This window comes from Camelina sativa, chromosome 5 (assembly GCF_000633955.1).
Source record: "Camelina sativa cultivar DH55 chromosome 5, Cs, whole genome shotgun sequence".
NCBI lineage: Eukaryota > Viridiplantae > Streptophyta > Magnoliopsida > Brassicales > Brassicaceae > Camelina > Camelina sativa.
Window position 1 is genome coordinate 31,341,666 of NC_025689.1, and position 15,826 is coordinate 31,357,491.

The 15,826-nt window shown below is 36.5% G+C and overlaps 3 protein-coding genes across 4 annotated transcripts; all 3 read left to right on the forward strand.

Annotated features, from left to right (window-relative positions):
- Positions 589-2,344, forward strand: LOC104789738 (transcription factor TCP15-like). Its single transcript, XM_010515387.1, has 2 exons — positions 589-600; positions 994-2,344. Exons 1-2 carry the CDS (start codon positions 589-591, stop codon positions 1,858-1,860), a joined length of 879 nt encoding a protein of 292 aa, XP_010513689.1. The 3' UTR covers positions 1,861-2,344.
- On the forward strand, positions 6,314-9,481 carry LOC104788045 (HVA22-like protein c). Of its 2 annotated transcripts, XM_019246100.1 has the most exons (6): positions 6,314-6,432; positions 8,001-8,073; positions 8,296-8,322; positions 8,651-8,773; positions 8,866-9,124; positions 9,225-9,481. In XM_019246100.1, exons 2-6 carry the CDS (start codon positions 8,006-8,008, stop codon positions 9,300-9,302), a joined length of 555 nt encoding a protein of 184 aa, XP_019101645.1. In that variant the 5' UTR covers positions 6,314-6,432; positions 8,001-8,005; the 3' UTR covers positions 9,303-9,481. The 2 variants fall into 2 exon arrangements, with proteins under 2 accessions (XP_019101645.1, XP_010512025.1); XM_010513723.2 differs by lacking the exon at positions 6,314-6,432 and having other exon boundaries at positions 7,885-8,073.
- Positions 9,584-15,175, forward strand: LOC104788044. Its single transcript, XM_010513722.2, has 9 exons — positions 9,584-10,407; positions 10,512-10,598; positions 10,688-10,777; positions 10,995-11,075; positions 11,163-11,327; positions 12,110-14,179; positions 14,278-14,424; positions 14,509-14,795; positions 14,878-15,175. Exons 1-9 carry the CDS (start codon positions 10,360-10,362, stop codon positions 14,966-14,968), a joined length of 3,066 nt encoding a protein of 1,021 aa, XP_010512024.1. The 5' UTR covers positions 9,584-10,359; the 3' UTR covers positions 14,969-15,175.

A 15,826-nucleotide genomic window follows, 5' to 3' on the forward strand; every position in this document is an offset into this window, starting at 1 on the left:
AAAACTTTCATAAAATAAAATAAAATAAAATAATTAAAGATCAAATGTTCTGTCCACATCAGAGTGTCGAAAATAATTTTCTAAATTTAGTGCTACATCTTTTAACGACAATTGTATGTCAATGAGATAATACCAATGGTGGAAACAAAAGAGAAGCATTACAAATTTGCTTTTATATACAAATCTATAAAGCACTATATAAGATTTTTTTTATCTTGGGTATAAGTTATACCGTATAATATATATATGGTCTTTTTAGATAAGAATAATAATATCAAACTGGTAACTCATTCAAGACGAGAAAAATAGAAAATCCATCTGTCACATAAAAAAAGCAGTTGGATTCTATTATATCATGTGGATCTCGTGAACTACCATAGAGCCAAAGGATTAATCACTGTCAATAATAATTCTATCTATTTATTATTCTGTTGTCACATATGTACAAAATATCGTATGTAAAACTTCTGAGTTCTGTCTGAATCGCTGAAATTTTCGCTAAATGTGCGCAATTAATTTCCCCGATCGCTTGAAGTTAAAAGTTACGACGAAAACACACTGACGTCAGTTTTTAAATTATTGGAAAGAATGAAAAAGAGTGTTCGTATCGAGATCGAGTAGGGTTGTATTATTACTAATCAAACACAATAAATACGAAACACCGTTTATTTCCTCACTCATTTTGATCACTGTACGTTTACGTAACACACCACACACCCCCAAAAATAAAAGAAAAAACACATCTTATATTTGAATATTTTGTACAGATTGGAGAACCACGTAGCCCCATCTCTTTTATTTCCAAAAATGACGAGAAATTCTCAAAGGGAATAGTTTATAATGTAAATAAAATTCCATAAATAAAAACAAAAGATATAAAGCAGCAAGAAAAAAATTAAAATAAAAGTCCATGCTTTCATATTCATTGCTTTAATCTCTCTCTCTCTCTCTCTCTCTCTCTCTCTCTCTCTCTCTCTCTCTCTCTCNCCTAAGAAGCCTCCTCCTAAGCGAACCTCTACCAAGGACCGACACACCAAAGTCGAAGGCCGAGGCCGTCGGATCCGTATGCCTGCCATGTGCGCTGCTCGTGTCTTTCAGCTAACACGTGAGCTTGGCCATAAGTCCGACGGTGAAACCATCGAGTGGCTACTCCAACAAGCTGAGCCGGCGGTTATAGCCGCTACAGGGACTGGAACCATTCCGGCTAACTTCACTTCTTTAAATATCTCACTTCGTAGCTCAAGATCCTCTCTCTCTGCTGCTCATCTTCGTACAACTCCTAGTAGCTATTACTTCCATTCTCCTCATCAGTCCATGACTCATCTTCAGCATCATCATCAGCAACAGGTTCGTCCCAAGAACGAGTCACATTCTTCGTCTTCTTCTTCTTCACAGCTTTTAGATCACAACCAAATGGGGAACTATCTAGTACAATCAACCGCCGGATCTTTACCTACGAGCCAGAGTCCTGCCACGGCGCCGTTTTGGAGTAGTGGTGACAACACACAGAACCTATGGGCTTTTAATATCAACCCTCACCATTCCGGTGTTGTCCCCGGAGATGTTTATAACCCCAACGGTGGTGGTGGCGGCGGTGGAGGTGGAGGTGGTGGTGGCGGTGGTGTCCATCTTATGAATTTTGCAGCTCCGATTGCTTTGTTTTCCGGACAGCCTTTGGCGTCTGGTTATGGAGGAGGTGGCGGCGGTGGAGAAAATAGCCATTATGGGGTTTTAGCGGCGTTGAACGCTGCTTACCGACCGGTGGCTGAAACGGCGAACCATAACAACAACCAACAAAACCGCGACGGAGAGCATCATCACAACCATCAAGAAGATGGAAGCACCAGTCATCATTCCTAGGCAAACACACACAAACATATATATTCTGTGAGATTTATTTTTCTTGGTCCTTTCGTTTTGTTTGTTTGTTCTTAACAAGCGTGTTTTTTTTCGCATTGCTTTTTTTTTTTTTCACTATTTCATATATTTTTTTCTTTCTAAATTCTAAGAGCTCTGATCAGATTTTTATCTTTATTCTTCTGATTAATGTATTGAGTAAGTATGAACGTGATTATCGATATATCTTAGTACGTACGTATGTGGATTTTGCTATTAATCTCTTTTCTTTGTTTTTTTCTAGAGGTTTTGGCCTCATTAAGTAGTACATTTGTCTTGTCAAATGTTTTTCTCCCTTTGAGTGTGAGAGTTTTCTAATGAGACACACTACTTGATTAGGGTTTTTGAACAAGTTTTCTATATTGTGTATTATATTATTGTATATTTCAGTACGGATAGTCTATAAGATATTATAAATTATCAATTAATCTCTTCGTTCATGGTTTAATTCCTTCGACTACATTGTCTCGGAGAGGTACATATTACGTTGGTTCTATCTCCTTTGATTTATTATTTTCTCGTTATGAATCACATCTTTTGGTCTGATCAATATTGGCTGGTCTATCAATGTTTGATGGTAATTAACTATAATAATATTTTGTTGACATGTTTATAATTAGTAATAAAATCATATTGTTCAAGTTAATAAGCATTAAAATGTGATTGGTTTGGTTATTACGAGTGTGTTGATGACGAGTGGATATGCATTAACTTGTAGATATGATACCATATTAATGCCAGTAGGTCTTTCTATCCGCATCGTTTGGGATACGTTTAATATATTCAATTTATAGCCGTTGCATAATTTTTATGGCATTTATTTTGCGAGAATGCTTGGTCTGTATAGTTCTATTTCCTATCAGCAATGAAACGTAAGACACAAGAAGTAGAACTATAAAAAAAATTATGTATAGATCCATATATGGTCGGAACTCGGAACTAATTAGGTCTCGTACGTGCTACATTTGAAGACGCACGATTTATAATCTCTGGATCAGTGACACTTATTATCAACTTTAATTCTTGTTATATGGAAATGTATATATATGCATTCATAGAATTGTGTTTATATGTCAGAGTTTTGCGAATTTCGGAGAGCCAAAAATTTCACCAAGAATATTTCAGTCTATGCTAAAAATTTGAAGAAATATATTTATACTGTAAAGTGAAAACAATGTGTCTAGAACGAAATTTTATTGAATGTAGATTTATGTTTCTATGCATGCATATGTAATAAGCATGTTAAAAAAACTCATGATGGTTAGAAAATTCCAGCTTTATCTTTAATTGGATGGATGGAACATCGATTATATGTAATCTATAATGGGGACATGGGATACATCGATTGAAGATGTAAAATTAGCCAGGAAATTTTCATCATACGGAAAAATACATGAGCACATGTAACATGCGTAATAACCATATCGCTGCATCTTGTGTCGGTCTACATTATTAGTTTTATGTTTACTATTTATGTACATACGGTCTTCCCATGCATAGGTATACATGCATATATAGAGAAACGAATGTGTAATAGACCTAAGCTGTATATAAATCAGAGATATCAACGAGCATGGGAATTGAGGCGTTAACAATTTTTAAATATTACACACAGCTCATTATATATATAATTAATTAATATTCTGCTAATAGAAACAAATTATTGTTCTATATAAAACCAATATGTATATATATTGAAAATAATACTTGAAGTTTCTGTAGATCGGTGTGAACCATTCCTTGACATCATAGGCCTGTCGGTTATATAATCTCATCCATATGTTATGTCAATGAATTAAACTGTTAAATAAAGGAAATTATCAAGCATTTTTACAAGAATATGCGATTTTTTTTTAATCTCAATAATATGACCAATAAGCTAAAAGTACATTAGATTTCACGGTGATAGGAAAAAATATATAGACACAGACACACAGATGATCTCATGAATCTTCTTTGATATTTGTATATTATTGTTTACGTATTACTTTTATAGATGATAAACATATAAGATACGAGAGTCATGAGTCTCATGACCGATCATTGTTTTTATGTCGGCGTTTTATTTTATACTAAAAAGAATAGGAAAGGGCACAAGTAGAAGTAGTAGTAATCTGGCATTACCCAATAGGTCCAAAAGGAATTAAAATGTCTATAAAGTATGCTTAAAATATAGATGTATGGATCTACGTAGGTATATATACCCCTTATAGAAGAGTGTATTCGTTGTTCTTGATCTGGAAAAGATTAGATGATCATCATTCCATCACTTGCTTCTCTATTATGTTTAATCAGACTACGCTAATACAATCATTCGTCATCTAATTCACGATAATCATTTTATATATTTTTAGAAGAAATAATGATAAAAAGACTACTGTAAAGGCATAAAATACCATATATATCATTATCAATACTTGAGACATAAATTTCGAATACCAAAAAAAAAAGTCTTTATATGGTTTCAACCTTTTTCATGAGTGATATATGGGTGAATTAGGTCAGTAACCAAAACAAAAAAACTATAGTAGTAAATAACAGTATATATTAAAAAATTAGAAGATTAGGATGAGAGCAGTGCAAAATTATCAATGGTGGTGGAGGACAGTGATGGCTGGCCGGAGATAGTTGTCCGGCGGTGGTTGGCCGGTGGTGGCTGGCCGGAGATAGCTGACCGGAGGTAGCTGGCCAGAAGTAGCTGGTCGGCGGTAGCTGGCCGGAGGTGGCTGGCCGGAGGTGACTGGCTGGTGGTGGTTGGCCGGCGGTGGTTGGCCGGAGGTGGTACTTCGGTGGTGGCTTGCCGGAGTAGCCGGAAAAGTTCGCCGGAATTGTTCGCCGGATTTGGTGTCGGAAAAGTTCGCCGGGATTGTTGGCCGACGGCGGTGGCCGGAGGTTTGGCTGGAGGAAATTTAAACCCTTGAAGCACATTGGGAACCCTAGTGGTGATGGTGGTAAAGAGGTGGTGGTAGGAGGTAGAGATGGTGGTTTTAGGGGGTGGGGAAGGTGGTGGTAGGGGGTGGGGATGGTGGTGGAAGAGGGTGGAAGGAAATAGTAAGGGCAAGGGTAATATAGTATATATTATAGTTTATATAGAGTATATTAGTTATAAATGGTTAGAGTAGTTAGTGGGCTAATTATAGTTTTTTTGTTGGTTAGTGAGTGCAAATTCCCTTGATATATTAAAGAAAAAGAAAAAAAAACTAGACGAATCCTTTATATGCTCAGCCCCAGTTGGAATCCTCCAGCTCCATTAACTGATATAAGGTAGATAGAAAACATGGGCTCCTGTAAGGCCCATCCATTTATTAGATTTTTTTGTAAGCCCATGTTGGATTAAGCTGACAAGAACGTCAAGTACATATATATGGAATATGGTCTTTTCTAAGGCACAACCAAGGTCTAGATTCTAGAGAGTAATTACTAATTAGAGACCAGACTTGGGAGATTGGACCATCGATCAAGATTGAAGTTACTATTTTTAAAAAAATGTAGTACTAACATTCAAAATTATAATAGTTTTTTTTATAGAAACATATAAATTGATATAAGGAAGATGGTAATAACAAATACATAGCATATAGTAGAGTTAAGCCAATTATATGAGTAAATAATGGTAATAACAAATACTATGGAGTTACAAACCATTGTAGGTTTTCTTCGGTTCATTTCAATATCTTAGCATTGTGTAAACCATAATTTTCATGATTAATATAATTTCAGAAAATTAAAAATCATACTTATGAATATCAAATGTATTTCAAAATATATAAAATAATATCCCGCGGCATCGCGCGGGTCTAACTTAGTCATTATCAATACTTAAGACATAAATTTCGAATACGAAAATAGTCTTTATATGGTTTTCAACCTTTTTCATGATTGATATATTAAAAGAAAAAAAGAAAAAAAAAACTAGACGAATCCTTTATATGCTCAGCCCCAGTTGGAATAACTCCTCCAGCTCCATTAATTGATATGAGGTAGATAGAAAACATGGGCTCCTGTAAGGCCCATCCATTTATTAGATTTTTCGTAAGCCCATGTTGGATTAAGCTGAGAACGTCAACATGGTCTTTTCCAAGGCAAAAACCAAGGTCTAGAGACCAGACTTGGGAGATTGGACCAACGATCAAGATTAAGTTACTATTTTTAACAAATTGTAGTAACATTCAAAATTTTAATAGTTTTTTACTTTTTTTTTGTAGAAACATATAAATTGATATAAGGAAAAAATCACAAGTAATATTTCAAATTTCCAACAGGTGTGGTTGAAAAGGAAATAAAATTGTCCATAATAAAGTGTAAAATTTCGGTGCCTCTTTTTTACCCCAAAATTTTGAAAAGTAAAAAAAAAAATAGATTAAAAAAAAAACGAAGGGAGTGCACTTGGTCATAAAAGTCCAAGAAAGGGTCTCTGTAAGTGAAACCTGGCCTCCACTTTTGTTGTTTCTACTTCTACAGTGAGTGAGAGAAAGAGAGAAGAAAATAAAAAAAGGGGAAAGCTTTAGAAGTTGGAAGAGTTCAACTGGAGAGTAANTAGGAGGTAGAGATGGTGGTTTTAGGGGGTGGGGAAGGTGGTGGTAGGGGGTGGGGATGGTAGTGGAAGAGGGTGGAAGGAAATAGTAAGGACAAGGGTAATATAGTATATATTATAGTTTATATAGAGTATATTAGTTATAAATGGTTAGAGTAGTTAGTGGGCTAATTATAGTTTTTTTGTTGGTTAGTGAGTGCAAATTCCCTTGATATATTAAAGAAAAAGAAAAAAAAACTAGACGAATCCTTTATATGCTCAGCCCCAGTTGGAATCCTCCAGCTCCATTAACTGATATAAGGTAGATAGAAAACATGGGCTCCTGTAAGGCCCATCCATTTATTAGATTTTTTTGTAAGCCCATGTTGGATTAAGCTGACAAGAACGTCAAGTACATATATATGGAATATGGTCTTTTCTAAGGCACAACCAAGGTCTAGATTCTAGAGAGTAATTACTAATTAGAGACCAGACTTGGGAGATTGGACCATCGATCAAGATTGAAGTTACTATTTTTAAAAAAATGTAGTACTAACATTCAAAATTATAATAGTTTTTTTTATAGAAACATATAAATTGATATAAGGAAGATGGTAATAACAAATACATAGCATATAGTAGAGTTAAGCCAATTATATGAGTAAATAATGGTAATAACAAATACTATGGAGTTACAAACCATTGTAGGTTTTCTTCGGTTCATTTCAATATCTTAGCATTGTGTAAACCATAATTTTCATGATTAATATAATTTCAGAAAATTAAAAATCATACTTATGAATATCAAATGTATTTCAAAATATATAAAATAATATCCCGCGGCATCGCGCGGGTCTAACTTAGTCATTATCAATACTTAAGACATAAATTTCGAATACGAAAATAGTCTTTATATGGTTTTCAACCTTTTTCATGATTGATATATTAAAAGAAAAAAAGAAAAAAAAAACTAGACGAATCCTTTATATGCTCAGCCCCAGTTGGAATAACTCCTCCAGCTCCATTAATTGATATGAGGTAGATAGAAAACATGGGCTCCTGTAAGGCCCATCCATTTATTAGATTTTTCGTAAGCCCATGTTGGATTAAGCTGAGAACGTCAACATGGTCTTTTCCAAGGCAAAAACCAAGGTCTAGAGACCAGACTTGGGAGATTGGACCAACGATCAAGATTAAGTTACTATTTTTAACAAATTGTAGTAACATTCAAAATTTTAATAGTTTTTTACTTTTTTTTTGTAGAAACATATAAATTGATATAAGGAAAAAATCACAAGTAATATTTCAAATTTCCAACAGGTGTGGTTGAAAAGGAAATAAAATTGTCCATAATAAAGTGTAAAATTTCGGTGCCTCTTTTTTACCCCAAAATTTTGAAAAGTAAAAAAAAAAATAGATTAAAAAAAAAACGAAGGGAGTGCACTTGGTCATAAAAGTCCAAGAAAGGGTCTCTGTAAGTGAAACCTGGCCTCCACTTTTGTTGTTTCTACTTCTACAGTGAGTGAGAGAAAGAGAGAAGAAAATAAAAAAAGGGGAAAGCTTTAGAAGTTGGAAGAGTTCAACTGGAGAGTAATAATGCCTTCAAATTCTGGAGATGATAATGTTCTTCAAGTTCTCATCAAGAACTTTGATGTCCTTGCTCTGTAAATCTCTCTCTCCTTGTTCTTTATTTCTCTTTACAGATCCTATCTTGATCTGTGTTTTTGGTGTTTACTAGATCCTATATTGGTTCCTTCGTTTTATTTCTACTAAGTTTAGCTACATTTTCTACTAGATAGGTTTTGAAAAATGAAACCCTCTTTAGATTAGTACTAATTTATGAAGTTTTGTGGATACTTACTGTGTCTGTGTTCTTGCTTTTGCAGCCCATTGGTTACTCTTGTCTCCCCTCTGTAAGTGAAACCTCCCTCTCTCTCTCTCTCTCTCTCTCTGTCTCTCATATGATTTGTGTTAAATCTGTTTGATATGGCTAATTTAATTGTTGCCAAAAACTCACTTTCTAGGCCAATCTTGCGTTCAGATTTATTAGATGAACATTTGAAAATTTTGGGGTTAAAGAAATATAAAAACAAAATCTTTTAAAACTTTGATCCTCTGTCACTATATGGAATAAAAAAAAGTATTTCAGATGCACGTATACCCACACAAACCCACTTAGAATCCAAGACACGAGGCATTTCACTTTTGTAATAATTGAATTTTTTATGTTGTGCAAAACAGATATGCATCAGTGAAAGCAATAGAGACAAGATCATTACCAGAAGATGAGCAATGGCTCACTTACTGGGTTCTCTACGCACTCCTCTCTCTCTTTGAACTCACTTTCTCCAAACCTCTCGAATGGTTAGTGTGTGATTCATTAACACTTCAATACTTTTTCCTTACATAATTAGATAATAATACTTATTAGTTTTTGTTTTTGTTAATCATATAAGGTTTCCGATATGGCCATACATGAAGCTGTTTGGGATATGTTGGTTAGTGTTACCACAGTTCAACGGAGCACAACATGTTTACAAACATTTCGTAAGACCATTCTACAGAGATCCTCAAAGAGCCACCACAAAGATATGGTATGTTCCTCACAAGAAATTCAATTTCTTCCCCAAACGGGACGATGACGACATCCTCACTGCTGCTGAGAAATACATGGAACAACACGGTACCGAGGCGTTTGAGCGAATGATCGTTAGGGTAAGTAAAATTCTCACATTGCTCATTTACCTTAAAATGTTACATACTACATAATGGTATATTAGCTAATGTAATGTTGTGTGTGTTTTGTGGGATGCAGAAGGATAGTTATGAAAGAGGGAGGAGTACTAGAGGAAGCAATAATTACATGATCTTTGATGATGACTATAGGTACTAAAGTTACCACCATGTTACATTGGTCTCGGTCTGTTCTTAAACCGGTTAAGCTACTTTCAGTTTATAAGCTCTCGCTATGTGACTATAATATATATTGTCTGTCTGTCTCTATGGTTTTTAAAAAAATAATTTGCCAGGATTTATGTATAAGCTCTATCTAGTAAACATGATTTTGCTAAAGTTTCAGTTTATTTCACTCAAGATTAATATGGAATTCAATGTTAACAGTTAACATCTTTTAGTTTGTTTATTTTTGTGGGGGGGAAAAAAAAAAAACATTTACTGTTTTGTGTGTGTAAGCAAAACTTTTAAGTCAAAATTCGTAGGGACCATTTCTGTCCGCTTTTGTCGCTGTTCTGTAGTACTTTGATGAGAAAAACAAATAATTAGAAATATTCAATTATTATCTTGTAACGAGTTGGGCTTATGGGCCGGGCCTAGATTAATTATTAACGATGTGCATATAGTTAGTTATGGAAATGATGAAATTAAAAGAAAGAATAATTAAAAAATATAAAAAAGAAAGAAAGGTTTTGAATACGGGAGCGAAGCATAGGCGTATAGGTGGGTTCTCTCAAATCACGACAAGCCTCTCAAAATTTTTTGCTCCTCCATCCTCATCGCCGGCGATCGACGACGGTACAGGCTTCTACGTTCGGCGAGGCTGGTTTTCGTTTTCGCATTTGATACTTATCGAGGCTTTCAGATTATTAGGATCGAAACCTGAGGCGTGCCAGCCCTGTGGCATTTTGGCTTTCGATATATCAAGAACAGGATTTGAAAATTTTGGTGAACAGGCGATTGAGAAAGCTAGGGTTCTAATTCCTGAGGATTTTTCCAGAGTGGATTTGTTGTTTTTTTGGTTTAATGTACATTTTGGACTTGAGGGTTTGGGGATTTTGAAAATTATTTCAATTTTGAAGGGATTCTAACTAGTAAGAATGGGTTAGATAGGATTTAGGAATGATTGGAACGAGATTCGAGTAATGTTAAACGGTTTGGTTGAGAATTATGATTCCAATTCAAAAGGGGATTAGCTCTTTGCAGCAGCTTCATCAATGGCTGATTCCTTGAGAATTAGTCTCTCTGAAAGAGACGTCGAACAGGTACCTTTACTCTTTATCATCAGCTGTGTCTTTATGTCATTTCTTGATAGTTAGTATGGTTTGAAGCAGTGTATTTTATAACATTGTGTAATGATTTTTTCCAGGCCATTACGTCTCTTAAGAAAGGGTCGTACTTGCTGAAATATGGACGTAGAGGGAAGCCTAAGTTTTGTCCATTCCAGCTCACAAGTGTAAGATTTTCATTTGACGCCATGATTAGAATTAGAACTCTCTGTGTTCCTTCTTGTTTTGCTCATATATATTATATGTGAATATATAGGATGAGTCTGCATTAGTATGGTACTCTGGGAAAGAAGAGAAGCAGATTAAGCTGAATCAAGTCCAGAGAATTGTTCCTGGACAACGCACGGTGAGTTTTTCTCTGCAATATGCGTGTTTCGTTCACAAAACAAGTACAGTTTCTTAATTATAAGTTAGAGTCTGAAATATTTTTATATCCCCATTTCGACTATTGTTACTTTGTAAGTTGGTGTTATGTTCTATTGGCGTCTTTTTATATTATCATTCTTCTTACCTCCACTTGTTCTTACTTTCATCTTAGACTCAATGGCTAAAGTTTGTTTCAGGCTACATTTAAGAGATATCCACGTCCTGAGAAAGAGTATCAGTCATTTTCGCTTATATGTCCCGACAGGTCCTTGGATTTGGTGAGTTTTCGTGCCATTTGCCAATTGTAGAAAAGCATTTAGAGAGTTCATGATTCATCTTGACTTTGTTGACGATTTTTTGGGCAGATATGTAAAGACAAAGATGAAGCAGAAGTTTGGGTTGTTGGTTTGAAGGCATTGATTACTCGTGTAAAAGTCTCTAAATGGAAAAACACTATTAAACCTGAGATCACTTCCGCTGAATGTCCAACCCCTCATGCTCGAAGAGTGTCTCCCTTTGTAACAATTCTTGTGAGTAACACCACGTTTCATGTTTTTAGGAATTTGAACATACACCTTATACTTTGCATCATCTTAATTACTACAGGATCAAGTTATTCAACCCTCTACTGAGACTTCTGCACCTAATCGGTTGGGAAAAGTGTTTGCTGACATTGTCTCAATAACTGCACCCGCCAGTAACAATCAGACAGAAGCCAATGCCAACACCTTCTCTCCATTTTCTCCAGCTCCTTCAATTGTTGAAAATTCAAATTCACGGTTCTCGACCAGTGACCCAGTTCGGATCAGTCTATCTAGCGTTTTGAGCACCTCTAGCCATGGTTCATTTCACGAAGACTTTGATGCCTTAGGTGATGTTTTTGTCTGGGGTGAAGCTATATATGATGGTGTACTGAGCGGTACTGGAAAGTCACTGAACTCCACGACAGAGGATGCCCTTTTACCGAAAGCATTAGAGTCAACAATTCTTGATGCCCAAAACATTGCATGTGGTAGGTGTCATGCGGTTTTAGTNGATTCATCTTGACTTTGTTGACGATTTTTTGGGCAGATATGTAAAGACAAAGATGAAGCAGAAGTTTGGGTTGTTGGTTTGAAGGCATTGATTACTCGTGTAAAAGTCTCTAAATGGAAAAACACTATTAAACCTGAGATCACTTCCGCTGAATGTCCAACCCCTCATGCTCGAAGAGTGTCTCCCTTTGTAACAATTCTTGTGAGTAACACCACGTTTCATGTTTTTAGGAATTTGAACATACACCTTATACTTTGCATCATCTTAATTACTACAGGATCAAGTTATTCAACCCTCTACTGAGACTTCTGCACCTAATCGGTTGGGAAAAGTGTTTGCTGACATTGTCTCAATAACTGCACCCGCCAGTAACAATCAGACAGAAGCCAATGCCAACACCTTCTCTCCATTTTCTCCAGCTCCTTCAATTGTTGAAAATTCAAATTCACGGTTCTCGACCAGTGACCCAGTTCGGATCAGTCTATCTAGCGTTTTGAGCACCTCTAGCCATGGTTCATTTCACGAAGACTTTGATGCCTTAGGTGATGTTTTTGTCTGGGGTGAAGCTATATATGATGGTGTACTGAGCGGTACTGGAAAGTCACTGAACTCCACGACAGAGGATGCCCTTTTACCGAAAGCATTAGAGTCAACAATTCTTGATGCCCAAAACATTGCATGTGGTAGGTGTCATGCGGTTTTAGTTACCAAACAAGGAGAGATCTTCAGCTGGGGCGAGGGAGCAGGAGGAAAGCTAGGGCACGGCATAGAAAAAGATGCCCACCAACCAAAGTTTGTTAATAGTGTCAGAGGAATTGGTTTCAAATCTGTAGCCTGTGGGGATTTCCATACATGCGCTGTTACTCAATCCGGTGATCTTTACAGTTGGGGTGATGGCACTCATAATGTCGATTTGCTTGGGCACGGGAATGAATCCAGCTGCTGGATTCCCAAGAGAGTGACTGGTGTCTTACAAGGAACTCATGTATCGTATGTCGCTTGCGGTCCTTGGCATACAGCAGTAGTTGCATCATCAGGCCAATTGTTCACGTTTGGAGATGGATCTTTTGGTGCTCTAGGTCATGGAGACCGGAGAAGCACAAGTGTGCCGCGTGAAGTTGAAAGCTTAAGTGGACTAATGGTAGTGAAGGTTGCTTGTGGCGTTTGGCATACAGCTGCAGTGGTAGAAGTGACTAATGAAGCATCTGATGCAGAAGTTGGCTCTTCATGCGGGCAAGTCTTCACATGGGGGGACGGCGAAAAAGGCCAGCTTGGTCATGGTGATTATGATTCAAAACTAATTCCCGAGTGTGTAGTCTCGTTGACGAATGAAAATATCTACCAAGTTGCCTGCGGACATAGTCTCACGGTTTGTCTTACATCCACAGGACATGTGTATACAATGGGTAGCACGGTTTATGGCCAGCTGGGAAACCCTACGGCCAAGGGAAACTTTCCTGCACGTGTTGAAGGAGACATAGTAGAGGCTTCTGTGGAGGAGATTGCGTGTGGTTCTTATCATGTTGCAGTCTTGACATGTAAATCAGAAATTTACACATGGGGAAAGGGATTAAATGGCCAGTTAGGCCAAGGAAACGTTGAGAACAAAATGGAACCAGCGGTTGTGGGATTTCTGAAAGAAAAGCAAGTGAAGGCTATAACATGTGGATCAAACTTTACTGCTGTGATTTGTGTTCACAAATGGGTACCTGGCTCTGAACATTCTCTATGTGCTGGTTGCCGCAATCCCTTCACCTTTAGAAGAAAACGCCACAACTGTTACAACTGTGGTCTGGTATTTTGTAAAGTATGCAGCAGTAGGAAGTCTCTGAGAGCTGCTCTGGCACCTGATATGAACAAACCATACAGAGTGTGTTACGGATGTTTTACCAAGCTGAAAAAGTCTAGAGAATCATCTCCTTCTACGCCAACTTCACAGGCCAGAAACTTTTTGAACATGCGGAAATCAACAGATGTTCCTGAAAGAGACAGCTTAACTCAAAGATTCCTCTCAGTGCACTCCAGAATATCGTCTGCTGATTCTTTATTGCATTACGGTGAAAGAAGGCACCACAGAAGAGACTTAAAATCTGAAGCAAATAACCGTAATGTCTTCCCTTTCATGAATGGCAGTTTACAGCCTCTTAGTTCACCATTATCCAAAGGATCAACAGCGTTGCCGAAAATTCCCAAGGTTAAAATTCCTGGTTCAGGAGTGAGCTCTCGCACAGCGTCTCCTGTTTCAGTAAAGTCAACTAGTCCACGTCGATCTTATGAAGTTGCAGCTGAGGAATCTAAACAAATAAAAGAAAGTTTTAGTCAAGAAATGGCAGGTCTAAAGGAACAGGTAGTGGTTTCTAACCATATCTAATTTCAGCTGTAGATTACATCAAAAGCAAATGCTTCTAGACCTAAAAGACTGTTTCTATTCACTGAACATTGTAGGTAGAACAACTTAATTTCAAAACCCACCAACTTGAAGAGGAACTCGAAAAAACTAGAAAGCAGTTGAAAGTGGTTACTGCAATGGCAGCAGATGAAGCAGAGGAAAACAGATCTGCAAAGGAGGTTATTAGATCTCTGACCACTCAGGTTTGACATTTTCCAGACTCAAACTCAACTACATTCATCTGTTTCATATATCGATCACCCATAACTTTACTATGGTCTTTGCAGATGAAGGAAATGGCTGAAAAACAATCTCAACAGGATGGTATTAACACCAACTCAAAGCACACAGACAAAGAGACATCAGGGACATTAACTCAGACTAGTAGCCAAACACATATAAGAAGCATGGTTTCTCATGATAGTCAAAATAACCTAACAAGTAGGAGCTTAGCTAACGGGCATAGGAAACACAGTGAGAAGCCAGAGAGAGTTGTGCAAGACGAACCAGGAGTGTATTTAACATTGTTGTCTTTACCTGGTGGTGGTAATGAACTCAAGCGTGTCAGGTTCAGGTATATGATTGCTAAGCAAAACAACATGACATATTATGTTATATCTCGTTCAAGCTCGCTAAAAACTTTGCTTTTATTGCAGCCGGAAACAGTTTACCGAAGAACAAGCGGAGAAGTGGTGGGGTGAAAATGGAGGTAAAGTGTGTGAACGCCACAACATTCTAGTGTCTTAGGACTCATGTGTCTTCCTACAGTAGAAAGAGAGACTAACAAAGATAAAGAAAAGATAGTGACATATAGAATAAAAAGAGAAAACACATTGATGTAGAATTTTTACTTGGAACATGATGTTTTTCTGATGTTCATAGAAAAAACTGTGTGATGTAAATTATATTTAATTTACTCTTTTGTGAATACAGTTTGTGTTGTTTGCTTATGATAAACAAACTCCTAGCCAGAGCAAGCAGATACTTAATTGTCATGCTTTAACCGAAAAGGTCAATCACACTCGCACAACTAAAGAAAGTAATCTCAATGGGTTTCACTTTTGTTAGTCCATGAGTTTATTTTTTTTACTCTCTTTCTGCCACGAAGTGAGAAAAACATTCCTTAATTACGAGTCACTTCTTCAAGAAGACGTAACGTATTATGACACTTTTATTCAACAAAAGAAACGGAAAAAAATCTAAATTTTCGATTACAAAAAAATATCAGACTGTTTTAGGAAACAAATAAAACCGAAACTAAAAAAAAAAAAAAAAAAGTAAACAAACAGAAAAGGAAATATACCAATTTATGATATTGGTAATTGTTACAAAGGAATGTTAAAGAAAAATCCCAAACCCCTGAACCCTTTCATCTTCCATTGTTCTCCATTCAATCTTCAGAGTTCCAGAGGTATGGTTCTGATCTTTGTTTATTTTCACCGATTTGATTTGAAAAATAACATTTAGGTGTTTGAATCCGTCAATTGTCAAAAAGACATAAACCGTGTTTTGTATTTTTCTCGTTAGCCTTGTTGCTTACACTTCTTCCTTCATGTTTCTCCTAAAAACCCTAATTTCGGTTCTATATATCTTATAGCTTGAATA

Coding starts and splice junctions, on each gene's coding strand:
- LOC104788044 (XM_010513722.2), top strand. CDS start 10,360: ATGGCTGATTCCTTGAGAATTAGTCTCTCTGAAAGAGACGTCGAACAG. Junction 10,408..10,511: donor CTGAAAGAGACGTCGAACAG/GTACCTTTACTC, acceptor GATTTTTTCCAG/GCCATTACGTCTCTTAAGAA. Junction 10,599..10,687: donor GTCCATTCCAGCTCACAAGT/GTAAGATTTTCA, acceptor GTGAATATATAG/GATGAGTCTGCATTAGTATG.
- LOC104788045 (XM_019246100.1), top strand. CDS start 8,006: ATGCCTTCAAATTCTGGAGATGATAATGTTCTTCAAGTTCTCATCAAG. Junction 8,323..8,650: donor GTTACTCTTGTCTCCCCTCT/GTAAGTGAAACC, acceptor TGTGCAAAACAG/ATATGCATCAGTGAAAGCAA. Junction 9,125..9,224: donor TTGAGCGAATGATCGTTAGG/GTAAGTAAAATT, acceptor TGTGGGATGCAG/AAGGATAGTTATGAAAGAGG.